Consider the following 20,839-nt stretch of genomic DNA (forward strand, 5'->3'; position numbering starts at 1 on the left):
TTTTGAGGTAGAGTTGTGAATCTGATTTTCTTTTAAAGGAAGAAGGCTTTGTTTTTTTGGCACTCGGTGCTGAGATACTTTTATGTACAAAGCTGCCCTGACTGGCCTGAGCAGGGAGCAGCCAGCAGATTTTCTGTCCCATTTCTGTGTATTTTGCACATCAGAGGCATTTTTGGGGTAGCATGCCTGTGAAGGAAACAAGCTAGGATGAAACCAAAGCCATGCAGGTGAGGATGGAGTTGGTGTGGGCTGTAATGCAGCTTTGGTAGTGTGTGGTATCATCACAGTACTCAGAGATAAATTGCTTCACATCACTGTTTTTTGTTACAGAAACAACTTTTAGGGTAGGGATCCCAAACACCATCCCTAACATGCTTTGGCTTATTTAGTAGATGGGAGATCTGAGCTACAATGGACTTGAATTGTATTAGAGCAATTGAATTGGTCTTGTTTTAAGATGTTGTAAGATATAAGTGTACTGTAAGATGGTTTTTGAATGAAAAAGAGTTTTGAGTTAGTGACTGGGAAAACGCAAGGAGTTTTCTCTAATTTTTTTCCCCTACATAAAGGAAAAACCGGATTTCTGTGTTTGGCTAAAAGTTCCTAAGCATCACAGAATCACAGCAGTTGTGGAATTTTAGGGTATTTCCTTAACTGCTGCTTTATATAAAGGATGCTTTTGTTTCTTTCTGGCACTATCTGAGAGGCACAGTACTTATTAATAGTTACTGATACAGATAAAAAGGCTGTGAATGGTTTTAAGTGTGATAAACAGCAGAAATATGAAGGGATTGTGTGAAAACATGTTATGTTTGCATGAATTCAGAAAATGTTGTGCAAACAACAGAAATGGAAGGAAAAATCTGTCAGTGTGGAAATCTCTTTGACACCCCAAACCTAGACTGGCATACAGCTGTTTCTTCTTCTTGTAGACTAAAATTAGTCATAACCAGCTTTGTTACTTGCTTAGCTTTTCCTAGAACATCTGTTTCTACATAAACCAGACTGTCATTGCATGGATCCTCCATCCACTGAAGATACAAAGTTTGTGCACGTCTGTGCAAATGAAATTTCCACAAAACAAAGCTAAGAAAAAATACTTGAAGTAAGGAAATGTAACATGATGATTTTTTAAAAAGACTGGTTTCTACAAATTTTGGTTACTATTTTGTGCTGAATTCAAGTAAATTACTTTGAAGGAAAAGGTGGATATTCATTTAAATGTGAGAAATTACTTGCTCACTGCTAAAAACACTACAGTAGGCAATGATTTATTTGAGAAGGCTGATTTGTGGTGGCTTTGAGGGGTACTTAAAAAAAAGCGCCATCATAAGACTATGTGTGCACGTGTGAAAATACAGAATATTGCAATCTTTCTATTTTTTTGGTTTGTTTGTCTGTTGGTATTTTTAGTTTTGCTTTTTGATTTATTATCATACAAGTGAGTCTGAAAAGCTCTGACATTTAAAGCCTGTTTCAATACCTAAAGAGGACTTTATAAAAACATCTCTGTGGAATGAGAGCAAGAGTTTTAAAATTTAGGTTGCCCCTTGAGGGATATAGCCTGATGTGATGTTTGGGCTTTTTTTGGGTCAAGAATATTCCTTGTTTTGTCTTAAGAATAGTCTATGTAGGAAGGTCAGGCTGGCTGTACGTGGAGTGAGAGTTTTGCTGCACCACTTTGAGGTGTGGCAGGGATGTGAGTGAGGAGTTTAATGAGACCCTGGACTTGATCTCCCTGAACTAATGGGTAGGATTTTTCAGCCAGGGAAGAAGAAATTCCATATTGTTTGGAGACCTGCAAGCAAATGGGGAGTAGTTGGAGAAATGCAGTACTGAAATGAGAGGAAGGAAATTAGCCATTAGCCTTTTCAAAACTATTAAAGAAAATAAAATTATTCTCATTGGTTTGTATGTCTTTCTAGGCATTTTGTTAGTGTTTTGAGGAGGGCCAGCTCTGTGTGTGTTTATCTCAAGTTTTCAGAAGTCTAAACTGTGGTCTGTGTGTTAGTAGCACTGGCTAGCTGCTGTGACTCTGATGTATCTTTCCCTGGCTTTGTTGAAACACTGCTCCAAAAATGATAAATAATTCATAGAGAAGGAAGCATCTAAGAAAACTGTTGAAAGCTTTGAACAAACTCTACATACTTATATTGAAACAAAAATATGAGGTCTGGCTGCTAGGGTGAAAGCATTGAAAAAAAAAGGTATGTTTTTTTTCTAAAACAGGACTATAATCATTGCCTTGCTTATCTCTTGAAGCCATGCCTGCTTTTTTGTTTCTCAAAAGTTTCATTTTCTTAATTTTCTAAGAAAGATGCAGTGTTGCATGTATGGAGAGGGGAGTATTTCCCAGAAGCATGGCTGAAACCCGGTTTTCTTTTTTTGGCAGCTCCTTTTGGAATTTGCACTATCTGCCTCTCCGTGCTTATCAGATGACTTTGGTTCCCTTCTGCCCCTCTACTGGAAGAGCTTTCGATTCCATCTCCAAGGAAAATGCCCATTAGTAAAAGCACCCAGCTGCTAGAGGCAACTGGGTTTCAGAGCTCCTGGGGTGTTTGTAGTGCTGTGAGAGATGGATCTCTCTGATTAGCCCAAATTACTTTCCTAGTTTTAAAAGAAAAGACAAAAGTTCCATGGGAAGAGATTCGATATAGAACTGGCTTCAGCTGCTTTAAGAAGTGAAGTGTACATTGGTATATGTGTGTGTGAAAGATGAGTTAAAGAACTACCAAGAGAGGAAATAGGACAAAAGGGAAATTAGGAGCAGGAGGGAATTGCCATGTGCAGCCTGGTCAATACTGGGGTGTAATGAGTGTATTTTTGGTCCTTCCACATTTCTTAAAAAAAAAAAAAAAAAGATTTAACAGCTGAAGGAGACAAAATGCTGCTGCTACCTTTTGAAAGAAACTAAATTATTAACATAGCAGGTGTTATCTGAAAATCTGTATGTTCAAGGGGCCTGAATAGAGTTAATTTTTAAACTGCTTGAATTGTAGAAAAAAAAATCCTGGTAAAATGTTGTTTCCTCCTTATAACTTAGGCATCACACATAGGTACAGTTGTGTTGGGGAAAATTCTCACAAGCCATAAAAGTGGTTACAGAAGTTTGTCTCATTGTTTTGTGTTTCTTGGAAAAATTGCAGAAGACTTGGACAGAGAATGACTTAACTCAGAAAAGGATAGAGTTATGCAAAAATGTGGTATGTTGGAATTATTTTTGTCCTAAAAACCAGATTTTAACAGCTATTTACATACTTTTTTAGTTTTATATGAGTAGCTGGACAGCTTCAGCACTGCATGAAAACATCTGTCCTTCACTGGGTCTCATGAAAGGCTTTGCCACATTTGCCACAATTGATGCATTTGTGGAGTTTTACTTTTTGTGCGTGTTAAACCCAGCCTTTTTGTCACCCTTGCTTTTGTAAAGAAATGTAAGGAAATCAGAGCATGGTAACTGAAAGGTTTCTGTCCTGAAATAGTTAAAAACCTCTTCAGCCGTGCAGCTTCAGTGCCTGTTTTCAAAAGCAGGTGCGCTCCCCTTGGGCGAGGGTTGAGATGGGGGGAAGCTGCGGGAGGATGGGTTGGGATGGGGGAAAGATGCGGGAGGATGGGTTGGGATGGGGGAAAGATGCGGGAGGATGGGTTGGGATGGGGGAAAGATGCGGGAGGATGGGTTGGGATGGGGGAAAGATGCGGGAGGATGGGTTGGGATGGGGGAAAGATGCGGGAGGATGGGTTGGGATGGGGGAAAGATGCGGGAGGATGGGTTGGGATGGGGGAAAGATGCGGGAGGATGGGTTGGGATGGGGGAAAGATGCGGGAGGATGGGTTGGGATGGGGGAAAGATGCGGGAGGATGGGTTGGGATGGGGGAAAGATGCGGGAGGATGGGTTGGGATGGGGGAAGCTGCCGGAGGATGGGTTTGCACAGGGGGAAGATTCAGGAGGATGAGTTTGCACAGAGGGAAGCTGCGGGAGGATGGATTTGGATGGGGAGAAGCTGCCACCTAGCGCAACTTCTCCGGAGCCACAGAACCGAAGGAACCCGCCTGCGCTTTTGTGCCACCATAAAGCTGTGATAAGGATGGGGCTGCGCTGCTTCTGGGAGCTTTTGGTTCCCTGGTGTGCGGCAGGGGCCGTGGAAAGGCATGGGATGGCAGCGTGCATCTGGGACAGTGACAGCAAATACACTGCAGCTGTTTTCAAGTATAGCCTAAACCACTTTAAATGTGTTTGCTAAGGAAGCTTGGCTGTTTTATACTGAATTTAACAGCTTGTGAAGGCAAAATGTGAAAAATGTCAATCACTTGTTTTTAAAATTTTAAAAGTTTAATAGTAATCAAATGGTTATAAAAACAGTAATGTAATTAGAGTAATAATAATTTGGACAATTTGGATTAGGACAATATGAGACAATAGAAACAAGAGTTAGGGACAGTCCAGGTACCTCTTTCTGGGCAACATAAACCCGAAAAAGGACACCCGTTAACAGAGGATTAACCCTTAAAACAACAGGCTGTTGCATATTCATACATCTCATACATGATGCATAAATTCCATTTAAACACAGGATTCTGTTGGGTCAGTGTCAGCTTCTTCCTCATAATTGTGACTGCGTTTCATGGCTGAGCAAGGTGGGAAGTTACTTTCTTCTGATAAGAGAGCAATAAATTCTCTTTCTCTGAAAGATTTAGGTGTTCTGTGGCTGCTACCTGGTGCCAGTACTTCCTTCCTTTCTTAAAAAGTATCTCACATAGATAATTTCTATATTAACATGATGTTATAACCTAAACTATATTTAACACACTACTTAAAAAAATTTAATACAGCATAACTTTCTAACACAACCACAACCCCATACCATAAACCACAACCATACCCATACCATATTCTAATATAATATTCATTTTAATATTTGCAAAAGCCAATCATAAAATACGCATTTTTCACAGAAAGCATGTAGAGCATGGCATACATTTGATTGCTGTTGGAGAAAAAATATTTCTTTTGCTAAATCCCAATTTCAATGTTTAACTTGATAACATTGAGGTATGTGTTGATGAGCAGGTGCATTTTTAGTGTTGCATCCTGTATGGGGGAGTAGTGTGCAGAAGTATCTAGGTTGTGAGGCAGGGCTGTTTAGGGATTGACTTTCACAAACTCTACTGATCCCACATGAAATAGCACCAGTTGCAGTTTTCTGGAGATGACAGGGGTGAATGAGCTTGGTGGGGTCCATAAGCCATGTTCAACAACAGTCCCCAAGCAAAGCAAAGCTGCCTTGGAACTTGTTTTCACCCCATTGTCCAGTTTGGTTTTGATTCCTGTTTGGTTTGGATTTGATTTGGGTTGGAGACAAAGGGAAAGAAAACTATTAATGTGGACCAGAGTTAGAACAGATTCGGTGGTGTGACTGGGGAGTTTCAAAGGCATTCATTTGACAGAGAAGATGGTTTCTTTGGTGCAGTTCTGATGACAGTGTGTGAGAGGTGCTTTGGGATTTTTCTTTTGTTTTTCTTTTTTTTTTTTTGTGTTCAAACAAGTAGCATTTTTGTGTTTCCAACAAGTAGCATTCTTCCATGATAAACAGAATGAAAAGTGCCTTTGTTCTTGAAGACTACTTGAGTGATATACTAAATTGTTGAAATTTTTGACAGTCTGGACATTGTCACCTGTTTCAATTGTGAATAACAGTGAAGTCATGTCTGCATGACACATGTCTTATGCTGCCAGAATACTTGAAATGTTGCTGAAATGAGCTTACAGCACCGTGATGCCTCATATATTTTGTAGCCTTCTTGTTTCACGTTGGCAATGTGTGGCCTCATGTGTGGCTTGAAAACTATTTTTATTCAGGAACATCAGAGCCCCCATCCCATCTCCTCATCCATTCTGATATTTTTCCTGGTTGCCTAAGCTAAGGTGCAAATGAATGATGACATGAAATCTTCTGACTTTTCAAGAACGTGCCATTGTAAAAAAAGAAAAAATCCTGCTATCTGAAGTGGGGAAGTGATCACAGCAATCTCACAAATATTCTAAATGGGGAACAATGAAGAAGAGAGGAGTTCTGCCGAATGTCAGGTGTCTCCCAGAGGGTCTGAGTGCTGCAAAGGCTATGCAAGTGCTAATGAGTGTGGAAGTGTAGAGCTCCCTGCAGAATTAATGCAGTTTTCAAGATGACTAAGTAGTAGCTGGAAGCAGCCCACCTTCAGGCTCTTGTGGAATTTGTCCTAACTACTTTGAAATCTTTGGTAGGTGAAGGATACAGAACTTGAGTTTTGCTGGCATCATGCTAGAGTTGTCCTGTTTTAATGCACAGTGTAGTGACTTTACTTTTTCTTTTGCTGAAACTAATTTTTAAGGATCTATTTTCCATGTTGTACCATTCCACAGAATCTTGGCAATGGTATTTTCAAACAGAAAAAATGTCCAAGATGTGCGCAGTAAAAGTACTCTGCCTGTCATACCCACTGAAATTATACTGACTGTAGGTAGGCAAGCTAATCTTTTTGATAGTGCCACCAAGGGTGATGATGTCACTGATTTTGTTTCCAACTCAGTTATAATGAAATCAATGCAAATTCATTGTACAGGAAGCCCAGAGAGCCCAAACAGATGGATGAGATGGCTGGCTATTAAACTGAAGCAGACTGTTTAATTCTGCCTAATCTGTCAACCTAGCTGTCAAAATTGGCTTTACTGAGTTAGATGTTGCTGTTCAGTTGCCTGAGCAATGTGCTTTCCCTTCAAGATCCCCGAGGTGCTGCTGCCCTCCCTCACTGCCACAAGCCTCACTTGTTTTGAAGCTCTTGGAGCTGAACATCTTGTCTTGCCTTGGGGAAACCTGGTGCACGTCAAACAACCATCACAGGTGTGAGTCAACCAAATGAAGTTGGAGTGCAGAGAAAATGGCATTACTTCAGTTGTCGTGGCCTGTGCTTTCTTAGTTAGTTGATGCTGGATTGTGTCTCTCCTGGATACTGTCCCAAAAACAAAGATGAGTGACTGGAACATTTGTTCTTAATCAAGTACTTGTAAAACTTATGTCTTGGAAACATAAGGAGATAATCAGTGAGCTGGGATATCACTGGGACATGGTGTGTGTGAAAATAACAAAGATAGTTCTCCTCGAGTGGAAAGGCTGACAGATAATTTCAAAACTAATAGAACTTGATGTAAATTCTGAGTCCAAAGAGGAATGTAGTGGTGCTGAGCAATTTACCAACTCTCCTAGGAAATGTTACTGAGAGGATGGCAACTTTACAGAAAAAATAACAGGGGTAGTTAAAAATTCCCTTGATTGCAGCTCAAGTAGGTACTCACAGTAATAGAGTGTAATGTACATACTGACTTTTCAGACACTGTGGCTTGTTTTAGGTGGATGTGTCTGCTAATTTGTGATTTTAATTTTGAAACATATTGGAGATTGTAGTGTACATATTCAGGTTTTTTTTTTTTGATGGTGGTAAGAATAAAAAAATATTCATGCTAATGTTTAAAAAAGAGGAACTATTCAGTTGTTCATTAAAATAAAAAAGTGGGGGAGGATGGGATAATTTGAACCATTGAAGGATACAAGTTGATGCCAGAGCTAGCTTTAGCTCTTCCATATACTGCAAAGTAGGAACTTGCATTAAAGGGAGCCAAGACCTGCTCTTGTGGACTTTAATAAGCATTGCTATGGTTATCAGAAACAAGATGGGAAGCTGGCATGGAAGGTGATATGACTGATTCTGGTGGTTGGTTGTGTGAGGTTGTTTGCATTTTTTTTTTGTTGTTGTGTTTTTTTTTTTAATAAATTTAATTTTGTGGTTTGAAAAGCCTTTAGCGATTTTAAAGGAATTTTATTCTACTCTTTGCTAGTGTGAAGAGCTTGCATCTTTGTAAAGCAGACTATTAAAATGCTGCCTGTGTACTTAATGCTCTATGAAGTTATCTAATGGGCATTATCTCAGCCATTAAATGTCTCATGCACACAACTTGGAGATTTGTCCTGTGGCTCCCAAGCCATCTGTTGAGCTCCTGGATTTTCATGTAGTAATGTGCAGACTGTTAAATTTTCTCTAGTGCTTGAACTGGTATTAACTGAAGTTTGGTTGCCTGGTTAAATGTTCTGCTACATTAAGTTTCTATTCCTCTAGTTTTTGAAGTAATATCCTGCAGAAATCTTGTCTTGGAAAGTGTTCTTCATGAGATGGGATCCTTATTATTTTTCATGCCGTGTGTTACAGTATTTTTTTACAAAGTAGCTCTTGCCTCATGCAGGAAGAACAGAAGGAACTCTGTAACAGAAGTGTGTACTTTTGGTCGCCAGAGATGCCCAAAAGTGCAGGAGTGCCTATTAAATATTTTCTGTTGCTGTTTCATATTTTTAAGTGTTGAAGGAATAAATTGTGTTCACCTTCTATAGTAGAACTTAATCCAGTGGCTTTTGTTATCCAGCCCATTAATGTCTGGATGAATTACAGCAACTGTTCAACTGCTAATCTAAGCTTTTAGAGTAATGTGTGCTACAACTTGGATTTATTTTTAGTCGGGGTTTGTCCATCTTGCAATTTCCAAGCATTGGATCGCATTCTGCCCCGGTTTGTTACAGGTAAAGGCTTCAAGTCAATCTTTTGTGGATATTTAAAAATTCCTGATGAAGTCCATTTCTAAGAATTCACTTGATAAACTAAATTTAGAACATTTTCGAACCTGTGTTTTTACATACTTATTTAAAATGTATCTGCAGATACATTTATATTATATATTGCTTGTTAGTAGGAGATGTTAATTTGATTGCTCATCAGCTCCATGTGAAACTGGCAACTCTTGGTAACTCTTCTGTTGTGTCTTTTTGCCTCACTAATTTTGAAGCAAGTGTGTGTGTGTGTGTGGTAGGGAAGAGCCCATGTGTCGGGACACTGTGTTAGAGGTACTTCAATCATTTTACTTTTTATTTTTGGAGATGAATGTAGAAGGGAATAGCAAATCTTCACAGCAAGTCTGTAAAGCTGTAGCTAGGTCTTCCATGTTCAAATAGATTTTCCTGTTTCTGTGGGCATGTTGGGTTAAGTCACAGTGAAAAGAATGCTGCAAGCCTGCTTCTGAGTATGGATTTTTAACTCCCTTCATCCATTTCAAAAGTTTTATTTTTGCTGAGCCTTATAGGTACCTTGTCTAATATGAAATATGGGGTTCCTCTAACTAATCCTACCAGTCACTCAAGGGAGATTTTTGGGTTTTATTTCTAGAAAATTATCTTTAGTTTAATGACCTTTCTGCTGATAATCAGTAGGGAGTTTGCAGGTCACCTGCTTCTCCTGCTAGAAGGCAAGAATTCCTTTTTATTCCTGAGAATTCTTTTCCAGTAAGAAACCTTTTGTAGGCTGACTTTGTGGATGTTTTTTTTTTTGATGTATGGACATGTGACTAATCCAAATTCTAAATTCTGTAACAGAATCAAAAACTGGAGGACAGCTAGGACATTTTAAGCTTTCTGTGGCAGTTAAGACTCACACTGTTATCAGCAGTCATGCAGAAACTCTTCCTTTAGTTGTCTGATCATGTAGTCATGTTTTTATTCTGTGAAGCAAGGCAGTCACGTCATAGGAGGTTTTAAAAATTTGCTTTTTCACTAATTTCTCGTCAGGTGTGTATTGTGTTATGTGTAATTCACAAGGATTAATGCTTTTTTGGTGTCAGTTTCTAGGTTATTTGGGTGACAGTTTCTGACTGACTTTTCCTTCTGCATAGGAAGGAGCAGATTAATTGGTTACCAGGTGAGATGAGCTGCAGCAGAATTTGTATTCAGCAGTGACAGAATTAATTTTGGAAGTGGATCAACTGCCCCTCTCTGAGCACTCAGGAGCATTACAGGTGGGGAAGTTGCTCTGATCAGCATTGATTTTGAAACACCCAGAACCTGTTGAGAGTGTTTGCTCAATGTGGAACATTTTATAGTCGGAGACCTGGCAGCAGCAGATGAAGCTCTAGGTTGCACTTCCAAGTGAAGCTATACACCTGTAGCTCTGAACAGAACTTTTGATCCTGGTCTCCTAGATGTTTTATTTCCCGGGGGAAATTATTATCCAGATCCTGGATTTGAGCATTAGCTTTTATTTTATGGTGCTGTGTTTGGTGACTGACAAGACTTCATCAAATGCAGAATATTTTTAAGTCACGTGTAAATGAGAGAACCTGCAGTTAAAAAGTCAATGCAGTTACCCTGTAAATTGTGGTACTGTGTTGGTTGTTTTGTTGGATTATATGCTTCCCTACCAAGAGTCTCTTTTCCTCCCAGGAACCCAACAACAGAAAGTAGGGATATGGATGGGGAAATAGGCTCCATACTGGCACTAAGAACTTTTGCAGAGGACTTTGTCAATAAAAATTTTACTGGCCTTTACTATTAGAAATAATGCATTTTCTTCTCTTTTACTATTACCCTTAATTTTGACTGTGCAAGTGTGTGTGGAGAGGGAAAATTTTATCAGTAGTTGGGCAGCTTGTCTAAATTCCAGAGATTTATTCATCCACACATATATGAGATTGCATTCTTATGAATAATCACCAAGGTTACAGTCTGCACATAAGTTTGTGTAAGGTTGGAGCAACAGTAATGAACTGAAGCATTCAAATGTTCATGGAATTACTCAATTTCCAATGGATTAATTTTTCAATGCCATTAAAAGAAATGTTTGATACACTTACATTTTTTAAATGATCTGATGTACAGATTGGTATCCAATTGGAAAAGATTCTGGATAGGTAGCATTCCATGGCTTTTTATTACTGGAGGCTCTGTGAGCATCCTGCTCCTTCAGATGGAGAAAAGTTGTGATGTGTTGTTTGTAGGTTGTTTTTCTGTTTTGGAGTTGGTTTGGGTATTTTCTCTGTGTGCATGCTCAGAGGTTATGCTGTGCAAATCCACTAGGTGGTAGGCATTAAGCATCTTCCAGCCAATTGTACGGCAGAGAAATTTTAACAGTGTTTTGCAAATATTTGAAGGGGTACTGAAATACTGCTAGTAAGTGTGTTGATTGAATTTTGAGGTTCAGCTTAACAGGGTTTGGTGGTCCTCTCTTCTGTTAGGAGCTGGAACCTGCTTCTGCATGCTCATGCTGGTGAAATTGCTAGTGTTTTAGAGAACTGTGTTTATAGTATGAAAAGTAAATGGGAAGAAATAAGACATAACTTACAGGATTCTTTCTTTGAGGACAGTCTGGTGGAATACATGCAGATTCCCCTCTGGTGTGATTAGTGCCATTATTTTTGCAAACAGAGTGTGTGATATTGGATATTGAACTGTTACTGATCACTTTTCACTGCTCTATTACCCCCTTTGGCTGCTGTTAAATGGGCTGATTTTTTTCTCTCTCCTTCAGAGTGTTCCATTTGAACCTGGCTATTACCTTGCCCTGCCATTTTCTACCCATGTGTATCCTGGGGTATTGAATCCCAGCTATTAAGAAAATGCAAAGGAATTATTTAAATAGTCTCCATAAATACATCACAAACCTCTTCCTGGTACTTACTTATAGGGAAGCATATTTGTACAAAGCTCATGCCACTTGGCTCAGTTGAAAATTGCTGTTTAAACAGCTGATTGTATGGAATGAATGCTGCTCATTGCAGCAGCTCTTGTTATGAAAGCAGGTTTATAATTTTTATAAAATTTTGTTTGTTCTGTTTTGGGTTTTTTTTTTTTTCTGCGAGGAAATTCATATTATTTTGGCCCCAATCTGCACTTTTGCTGTGGTGTGTCTGTAGTGCCAGTTCGAGTTGCGGCATCATCATGCATGGTTCTTTAAAATAGGTTAAATTCACTTCCTCACCTCCACAATACCTGCAGCCCTCAGAAAGGAGAGGCCACTGCTCTTCCAGCCTCTGGTGGTGGTGCCAACCATTTTACTTGGTGTTCTACCTGGTTGCTCTTACCTCTGCATTTCAAGGGTCAAAGGGTTACATTCAGAAGCATTCCTTGGCTGCTCACCTTGTCTCTTAATACAAATCCACTTTGTTTTCTGTTTCTGATTTTTTTACTGAGTTGGAGTAGTTTATTCAAACTCATTATAAATTGAACTCCATTTGGTTCTTTATCCTGATGAGCAGGGCCAAATCCGTTGGGGAGAAGTAACAAGAATACAAATAACTTATGAGCTGTTAAGCTTTTTGTGGTGTATTTTTCTTTCATGTTTTCAGTTCAAAAATTACAGTAGATGATCTCTGTGTGAGATTCTTTTGTGCATTGCATTATCTAGCAGACATACTGGCACTTGATCTCATAAGAAAGTGGAATGTAAAATAAAGTAAAATATACTTCACTGGATGCAGAAAGAGACTTCTGTAGTAAAAGTAATTTTACACCAGTAGATAGTGCTAACTTTTTCTGTGATACATGAATCTTGATTTTAGTAGGTTATATGTGGTCATAGAATTCATCAGGTATGCAAACCTGGTTTTGTTTGATTCACTTGACACACAGGAGCTGACAGCTTCTCTGGAGATGATGTATGGTCAAGATTCTGAAGCAGATGACTCAGGAGATTTTCAACAGTTCTTTGAGTGGATGGGTGTTAAAACAAAGAAATTAATTTGTGTCAGAAATAATATGGACACAACTCTGCAAATTCTTGCTGACTGGTTCAGTGACATCTCAAAGGTATGAAGAGCAATCAATCTTTCCTGTTGGTGAAAATGATGAAATGTGACACTGTCTATCCATGCTTGTGAGGCATAGGCATTAGCAGGGGCAACTGTTTGTGGCAGGGAAATTGTGCATATGAACAATGGCTCTAAATCTCAGTGTCCCCATAGAGAGGGAAAGGTAATGCATTGAGGAATAGAGTGTTAATTTTCCTTTATTCTTGGAGCAGTGAGCTGGAGTTTATACAAAAGATGTCCTCTCAAAAGCAATCAGAAATGCCAGTGTTTCTATGCAAGTATAATTTTGGGTGTGCCCTTCCACCTTGGTTGTGTGACTGAAATGCTTTAATTAGTTCTTTCAAGCAGCCTTTGGAGAGGAAGATTTCAGATTTTAAAAGGTTCTAGCTCAAAAAGGTTTCTTGAAGAAGAATTACATAAAGAGCAGCCAGTCTGACTGGAAGTGATGTAGGTACAGGCAGCAGACAAGTACACAAAAGATTTTCTTTCTCATTGAAATACTGAGTGTGGAGAATTTATACAAATGAAGTGCACACCATTCTGCATTTTGAAGCTCTGTCTCAGTCTGAGCTGTAGGAGGTTTGGAGCAATGAAATTGACTGTAGCTTGTTTGTCTTAAAAGGAGATGGATGGTGCAAGTGGATTAACATTCACTGAGTTCTGCTTGTAAAGAAAGCATAAAGTAGGGAGGTAACTTAGAGACTTTCCTACCCCTGTGCTTAATATCTATGTTTTTTTTCTGTTTAGGACTCAGTCTACCTGGAAAGACTGTCAGCTGCTCCTTCTCCATTCCTGCAGACCAGCTCCCTCAATCTCCTTCTTGTCACTATTACCCGTAAATATTCTATTTGTGTCTGCACAGCCTCCCTGCCCGTGTGAGGTGTGCATAATCACAAGGGTGTGCCCTCTCATGGGGAATCAGTTTTTGCTCTTGCATTTCATTGTACCCAGAGCATTTACTGTAGCCTGATGCAGCAATTTAGACTTGGTGCATGTCATGCAGAGTATAAAGTTAATGAATGTAATTACTTACAGCTGTTTATAATCATGTTGGTTATTAGAGGGGAGCAAACAAACATGCAGGTGGGTTTCTGTGATTGAAATTCTGAGGGGTATTCTGGATGTAGAATCAGCCATGTAAGCATGGCTGAAGTTTGTTAGTATAGTAACAACTTTGGTTTACCTATTTCAAATCTGAATTTTTCTGCAAAACCTTCATAGGTACAGGAAGCGTACACAAATTTGATATGGATTGGTATAGCACTAGTTGGTAGATCAAGGAAGAAATTTTCGTGTATTCTTTGTCACTTCAACTTTTGCTATGCAGTTTTTCTGTTGCAATTTAACTTCTACCTCCTTTAAAAAAGGGTGAGCAATTGTATAGAGGAAATGCTCCTTTGAAGTGTTTCCCTTCTCTTTATTTTAAACACATACTCCTCTCCCTCTTTTTCTGAAACAAAATTCATCTACTGTAACATCTGTGAGAATCTATGCAATAGGAAGTGCATAGGTTTGGGTCAGTGACAGACAGGGACAATTTCAGAGCCTGTGTGACTCTTCCAGCATGAATGTCCAGGCTCTCAGGAGCTACACTGTTTGAACTCACTGTTCTAACTCACTGTTCAAGTTGAGTTTCTTTTTTGTTGTTGTTTTGATTTGGTTTGTTTTGTTTTTGTTTTTTGGTTTTTTATGTTTTTAGTTCCTTTAAGCTTAAGACAATAAAACATTTTCACAATATTTAGTGGAATGCATGAGTTTGAAGGGTACATGAATGAGGTGGGGTTTGCAGGTTTCTCTTATGACTGTTTATCTTGCCTGTTAAATACAGCACCATATTTCTATTTTAGTTCTGGTTGCCAGATTAATATCTCTTCTTCTGCAGATATGAACAACAAAACCTTTACTAAATACAATGCTCAGTGTAATTATAAGCTGATCTTACTGATTTTTCTGTTTCTTTCTGCATTTTATATCTTGAAGTTATTTCTGTCTTTTATGAAAGTACTTATGGTTTGCTGGTGAAATCTTTAACCTCATGCCACACTTGATAAACTGTGAAATAGATCCCAGGATGTGTCTTCATCTCTGCCAGTACCATGTAGGAATGGAAATCCTGTGTACTGCTGTGAGGGCAGCACATGTTGATTTTTGACATGAAACTCAGTGGGAGGGGGATTTTGACTCTTCTATGGTTTCATATTTTGATAAAAAGCATAATGAGATTAGGAAAATAAAAGTCAATCAAGGGAATTATTAACTCTATTTTTGCCTGGTGAATCTCAAAGCTGTTAGTTCTAGAAATTGTTATATTACTTAAGCGTGAGGTGAGATCTGATCACGAGTCCTGTTTATATTTCCAGGAGGTCTAACTCTTTGCATTTCTTGCTTGTTTTTGCTGTCTGATTGCTTACTTCTTATTTTCAATTGCATGGCTGGTTGCTTGGGTAGGTTTGGGTTTTTTTCCTTTCTGTTCTTGGAAGTGTTTTAACCTGATGCCATAAGCATCTTCAGATTCAGGGGAAGTGGTTCTCAGTGGGGATGAAATTCTTGAGTTGGCTTAACTAAGAAGCATTGGGAAAACTGGTTCTTCCTTCTCTATGTGCTGAGAAGCTTTCTTTGAGCTTTACCAAGTTTTTCTGCATGTGCTGAAAATACACATGAAAATTTTGTTTGAAATAATGGGATTTCCTCTCAGGGTCCATGTGTATGCATAAATTGACTTTTTCCAGTCCTAAGAGGTTAACGCTTTTTCATCACTTTCATTTGGCATGGGACAAGTGTTCTTGCCTTAACAGAACTCTTTCTGTGCTGGTGTGAGCCTTTTTTCAGTTGTTTACATTTTCCAATGAGCATTTCCTCCATTCTCTTGGCTCACTCTCAGGTACTTGCATTGTCTCTGCAATGGGAGTCCCTGCTGTGCCAGAGAAGGGCCATTTCAGTGGATATTGCATCTGTCCTTTGATGTGGCTTCATAATAACAAAAACCCAGGAGTTTTGCTTGTGACTGCTCTTGGTGGTAGAACCAGCGACTCTCACTCCTTGTGTACTTTAATATTCCACATCTATTTAACTGTGCTAGCCTTAAAAAACTCTTCAGTAGCATGTGGAATATGAAACTGGACTTCTGCATAGAAGTACAAGGCAGTTTTGTCCAGATGAACTCTTAGACTTGCTAACTTCCCTTTTTGAATCTCTATAAGAACAGAGAGAAAAATCTGATAACATTTTTCCATTAATGATGGAATTTCTCAGTCAAGGTTTCACATCTTAAATGTAGGTGTGTATAAAGAATGACTCTCAATCTTTACTCTCTCACTAACTCAGTCCAGGAGCATGATGAAGCACAGAAGAGAATAATCATGAGTACTCACAATAAAGCCATATATGAAGCTCAATATGAGCAAAGTGTAACCACAGAATAGATATTGGCCAGTGTTGAGGTGAGTTTATGCCTTATTTATTTCTAACCCTTTCTGATACAATTTCTTTTTGGTAAATGTTCATTTATCTTTTCAGAAGAGAGTTTTAGGAGTATTTTGGTGATGAGAGGTTAATTGGGTTAAAGCTTCAGAATCCCAGTGGTACATTGCCTTAGTCAACGCTTAGTTTCATACATTTAAATACAAAGATACTTTCTTAAAAACTGAAGCAATAAAAGCTGGAATTTCTAGATTTGTGACAAAATCAGTGGTATGTAGCTTAAGGGCTTTAAGCAGAACAGTAGTTTTTCAGAAGACTTTAATGTAATTAAAATTAAGCACAATAAAAACCCTCTATGGTGGGGACGAACCCTGAAAAGCTGAATTTGAATAGGCTCCAGGCTGTTTCTTTAATGCATTTGAGTGAAACATTACAATAGAAAGATTTAACAATTTCTGATTTTTTTTCTTTTCCTCCTAGTTCAAAAAACCATGCAGAGGAGTTGTTGAAGAGAAGACATGTTATTCACTACTTATTATCTGTTAAGAAAACTGTGAAAAGCTTAAAGGCCCAGTTAAAGTGGAAGCTGTTTGAAAAGAGCAAATTTTATGGTGTTGGAATTTTTGTCTGTATTGTTCAGATGGTTTAAGAAACATTAATTTTGTCTATTCCAAGTAAGAGGCGACGATGTAAAACAGTTTGTGTCTTCTGAATTAAATTTTGCCTTTAAATGTGGAAGCTTTACAGGCCCCTGAGACCAAGTTGGAATGGTTTAAAAAACAAAACAACCCTCCACTAACCAACCACCAAGGAAAAAAAAGTACACAGACTTTTCTGTTTCAGTCTCTAGCCATGATGTTGTGCTGTCCTTTTTAACTAATTCCCTCTGGTGACAGGTGCTGTTCACAGCATGAGCAGTTTTTGTCCAACTCCTTCTATTGTGCTGGTTGCTTTTAACTTTGTTGATAATGTGTGCATATTCTCCTTGGTGACAGAAGACAGAGTCTGTTCCAGCTTTCAGGATTCCCCACTATTCCTCAGAGAGCTTCAAAGAAGGTAAATACTACTTCAGCTTCACTGCAGTTGGCTTGATTGGACATTAATTATTCTGATGATGATGCTTAAGGAGAAAAAGAACCTTTGCCTCTGAGCACTGTAAAGGGGCAGCAAGCTCCCAAGAGAGCTTTAAAATAAGATGCACTAAGAAAACCTATTGGGAAAAGGATTCTTGAGTAATGAGGTGAGATGAAGAAAATGCCTGCTTACTGGAGAAAAAAAAGTGAATGAGTTATGGAACTTGGTGTTCCTGGTAGATTAATAACATCCCTATGACTTTTATATGTGACCAGCTAATTAAAATAAATAAATAAAAAGCTCTTTGTCTTAGGAAAGAAGTAGGCAAAAGGCTAGAACATTTGGCTTGTCACATAAATAAAGGGAACACCTTTCTCAGTGATTAGGTTTTCAGAGATTCTCTTGGGTTTCCAGGAAGGAGACTGAGTAAAATATGCATTTGAGAGTACATTCAATTCCAGAACTGCTATATGGAAGCTGTTTTTAAATCCTGATGTAGTAGATTAGTGTTGCTTGGTGTAATAGCAGAATGAGAATTATGCACAGACTTGGTTAATCCTAATGCAGTCTGATGATTACAGTGATTTTGAAATGACATAATACAACTTCTTTTACTTAACATAAAAATCAATTCCAGCTGTCATAGACAGGGAGTTGTACTACTTGTTGACAGCTGAGTTTTCTGAAAGGTCATTCTAGGTACAGGTGGTGTGATTGTGGAAAGTACAAGAGCTGAGCAAGACTTACAGGTATGGGCTGTGCTGAAATGAGCAGCTCATGGGACAGAGCAGGAAAGTTTCACCCATGGTTCACAGCCTGGATCAGGTGTGTGCCTTCTCTGCAGGGGTGTCAGTACTGATCAGTGCTCCTTCTTTCTGTGTGGTCACAAAAGGATGGAGCTGGGAACTGGTGCGCTACCAAGGGCTCCTGCCAATCTGCAAACTTGTCCCCTCCAGTTGGGCTGCCATCATGGAAGGGGGTAGAAACTCAGGGTCTGGCTTTTATTGTACCAATAGCCAGTCCCAAAATATGTTGTAAACTAGGAGAGAAGCAACCAGTAACAGGAAGGCAGAGAAGGAAAAAACAGGCAACCTGGCAGAATGCAATTTTTCAAAACAGTGCTGAATGTCTTTTTGTATTTGCATTTTTTTTTTTCTGAGAAATTTTGCAGTTCTTATTCTTTGCTGCCTAATAATTTCCTAGTGCATGGTTTGCCAGGAAGGAGAAAGCACCCAACTTTTCTGCATTAGGTGTTGTGTTGGACAGCATCTCCTCCACCTCCTTGTTGTGTTCTGGCACTGAATTGCTGCCTCCCCAGCTCAGCAAAGCTCCCAAATTTGAAAATCCACAAGCTGCACAGCAAATGCTTGTGTTCCCATGCAGTGATTTTACATGAGCAATTTATATATTTGAACTGGTTCTCTGAATACCAGCTGGAGCCCCAGGTACATGGGCAGGTCTTTGTGGGCAATGCTGGCAGTTCCATCATCCCTACAGGGATGGCTTCAGCAAAGCCTCCTGTGCTGCTGCAATTTAAGAACAATTCCTAACAGAGATGTGAACTGCAAGTTGATGGGTGTCCACCATTGGCTTAGAAGATGATGCTGATTCATATAAAAGTCTCTCTTCATTGTGTTTTATTCCCCATTTAGCGAGCAGTTACTTAAAATTAGGTAATTTTTCTATTTGGATAAATGAGTGATGGAATAGATTAGCTAAAGTGTAGCTTGATATCATAGATGTTTATAAATTATTAACGTGGTAGGATTTAGTTAGAACACTTTTGCTACCATTATTCAGATCTTGCTCTGCTCTAGAGGGTTTTTCACATAGAAGTGAAGACAAAAAATGTAAAAAAGTCAACAAAACAAAAAACCAACCAAAAAAAATCCCAACAAAACCAACAAAAACACACCACCAAAATCAAAAGGAACAAAGACAATATTACAAATGACTGATTCTTCTAGAAGAGAATATCTGGGATGGGCATTGAGGACCCTCACCAAAGTTTGCTGGGTGAATTTCAGGTTGCTCCACCTGTAACGAATGTTCAGCTCAGACGTGGTGTTGCACTGATCATTTGATGGAAAATTCTTAGTATTGTGATCAGCAGTTGCCCAGTTTCACGTTGGGCATGTGAAGTTCTGTTCTCCCTCATTCCATAGCAGTGTCACTTCAAAAATGCAGACAGGGATTTTTCAAGGGCCCTGCTGATCTGGGTGCCCAGAACCCAGCACTGCCTAAACACATTTCCTTTTGCTGTCTATGTGATCTCTCAGGACAGAGGCATTTTCAGCTTAACCTGCAGGCAGTGTCTGAAAAATGCTGTACTCATACATGCTTCTAGGCAATAATGAAGACTGGGGGGATTTTACTTGGTTTATGAGTACATAGTTCACATTTGTTAGACAGAGTGTGCTTATCCCTCAACATTTCTTTAGCAAAGAAAACTTGGGCAGGGACTTTTCAGTCATATTTTAAAAAATCTATTTCTTATGACCTCTTAGAGTTTCTTCTGACATTATTTTCCCCTTCTTGTTTCTGTGCAAGGGAAACTTGAGCCTGTTTAACCCTACTGTAAAATTAGAAATAAAATATTTCCCTGCCATTTTTCTGTATCCATCCATTTTCATTTGGAACCTGTTGAATCTCCTTGACTGATGTTTGGTTTTGTTAAACTAAAGGGGTAAACCCACCAGGGTTATGTATTATATAGCTTTTAATTTACAGCTTTGCATTTGAAATGAGGAATTTGTCATAAAAAGAAGATGGAACACATGAGGTAGAGGTTGTCATGGTGTGTCAATTGTCAGATGAGGAAGGAAAGGCTGTTCTTGTATAGAGGTGGTTGGTTGGATTTTAAAGTGAAATATTTCATTTGAAGTGCTGAGCTGAAAAGATGTTCTTAATTGACTATTTGCATAATTCTGGACAGCCTGTACAAATAACAAATGAGAAGGTAGGAAGCCCCAGAGTTCTCTTAATATTTAACTCAGATCTCAGAAGGAGCAACTGATAATTGAATGATATTGTGTTATAGACTTGGAGAATGAGTCGAGGAGATTCAGCCTCAAAGGAGATATTTGTATTAGAAATCTATTTTTTTCTGAAGTCAGGAAGTTGACTTTTTTCATCCTTCTTACTACACAATGACTGCACAGTGTTTGAGCATTATTAAAGCAGCCAAATTAAATTTTAATCATGTAAATGCAGATGAAAATGTGTCTTTTATTCTTTGTTTGGTGTTTCTTTTTTGTGCAGCAATTTTTCCTGTGCCTCTGAAACAAATCTGCAGGTATAAGTGAACCCTGCATGATACAAATTGTTGTTGATGTTCTCATTCTTTCTACTCTCAACTTTTATTCTGTGCCTGCCTTAGGACAGAAGCTGGTTCTCCTTGAACTCTATTTGCAGACCCTTTTCTAAAGCTTATCCTTGCCCAGGGTCTCAGTGACTCTTGGAGAATAAGAAGTAGATGTGTCCCTTCATGCTTCACAATTTGGCCCTCCAGCTTTGAAGTCAATCTTCACTAACTTACCTTTCTCTTGGATGCCAATCATTAGCACATAATTTTATAGCCTCATATCTGTGCATTCTTTGCCTGAATTGTCTTTCCTTAGGTTCAGTTTTTGTGTAACTATTTTCTATAACCTTTCAGTTTCCTGGCCAGGAATTAAGGCCAAATAATAAAT

General features: G+C 38.8%; 1 protein-coding gene across 2 annotated transcripts; it reads left to right on the forward strand.

Moving 5' to 3' along the window:
• The first annotated feature begins 50 nt into the window (after window positions 1-50).
• Window positions 51-20,302, forward strand: STK31 (serine/threonine kinase 31). Of its 2 annotated transcripts, XM_074537472.1 has the most exons (5): window positions 51-227; window positions 12,475-12,651; window positions 13,401-13,488; window positions 15,978-16,093; window positions 16,554-20,302. In XM_074537472.1, exons 1-4 carry the CDS (start codon window positions 222-224, stop codon window positions 16,073-16,075), a joined length of 369 nt encoding a protein of 122 aa, XP_074393573.1. In that variant the 5' UTR covers window positions 51-221; the 3' UTR covers window positions 16,076-16,093; window positions 16,554-20,302. The 2 variants fall into 2 exon arrangements, 1 of the variants encoding a protein (XP_074393573.1); XR_012579567.1 differs by lacking the exon at window positions 51-227 and adding an exon at window positions 9,760-9,866 and having other exon boundaries at window positions 13,401-16,093.
• The last annotated feature ends 537 nt before the right edge of the window (window positions 20,303-20,839 follow it).

The sequence above is a fragment of the Zonotrichia albicollis genome, chromosome 1, assembly GCF_047830755.1.
Source record: "Zonotrichia albicollis isolate bZonAlb1 chromosome 1, bZonAlb1.hap1, whole genome shotgun sequence".
NCBI lineage: Eukaryota > Metazoa > Chordata > Aves > Passeriformes > Passerellidae > Zonotrichia > Zonotrichia albicollis.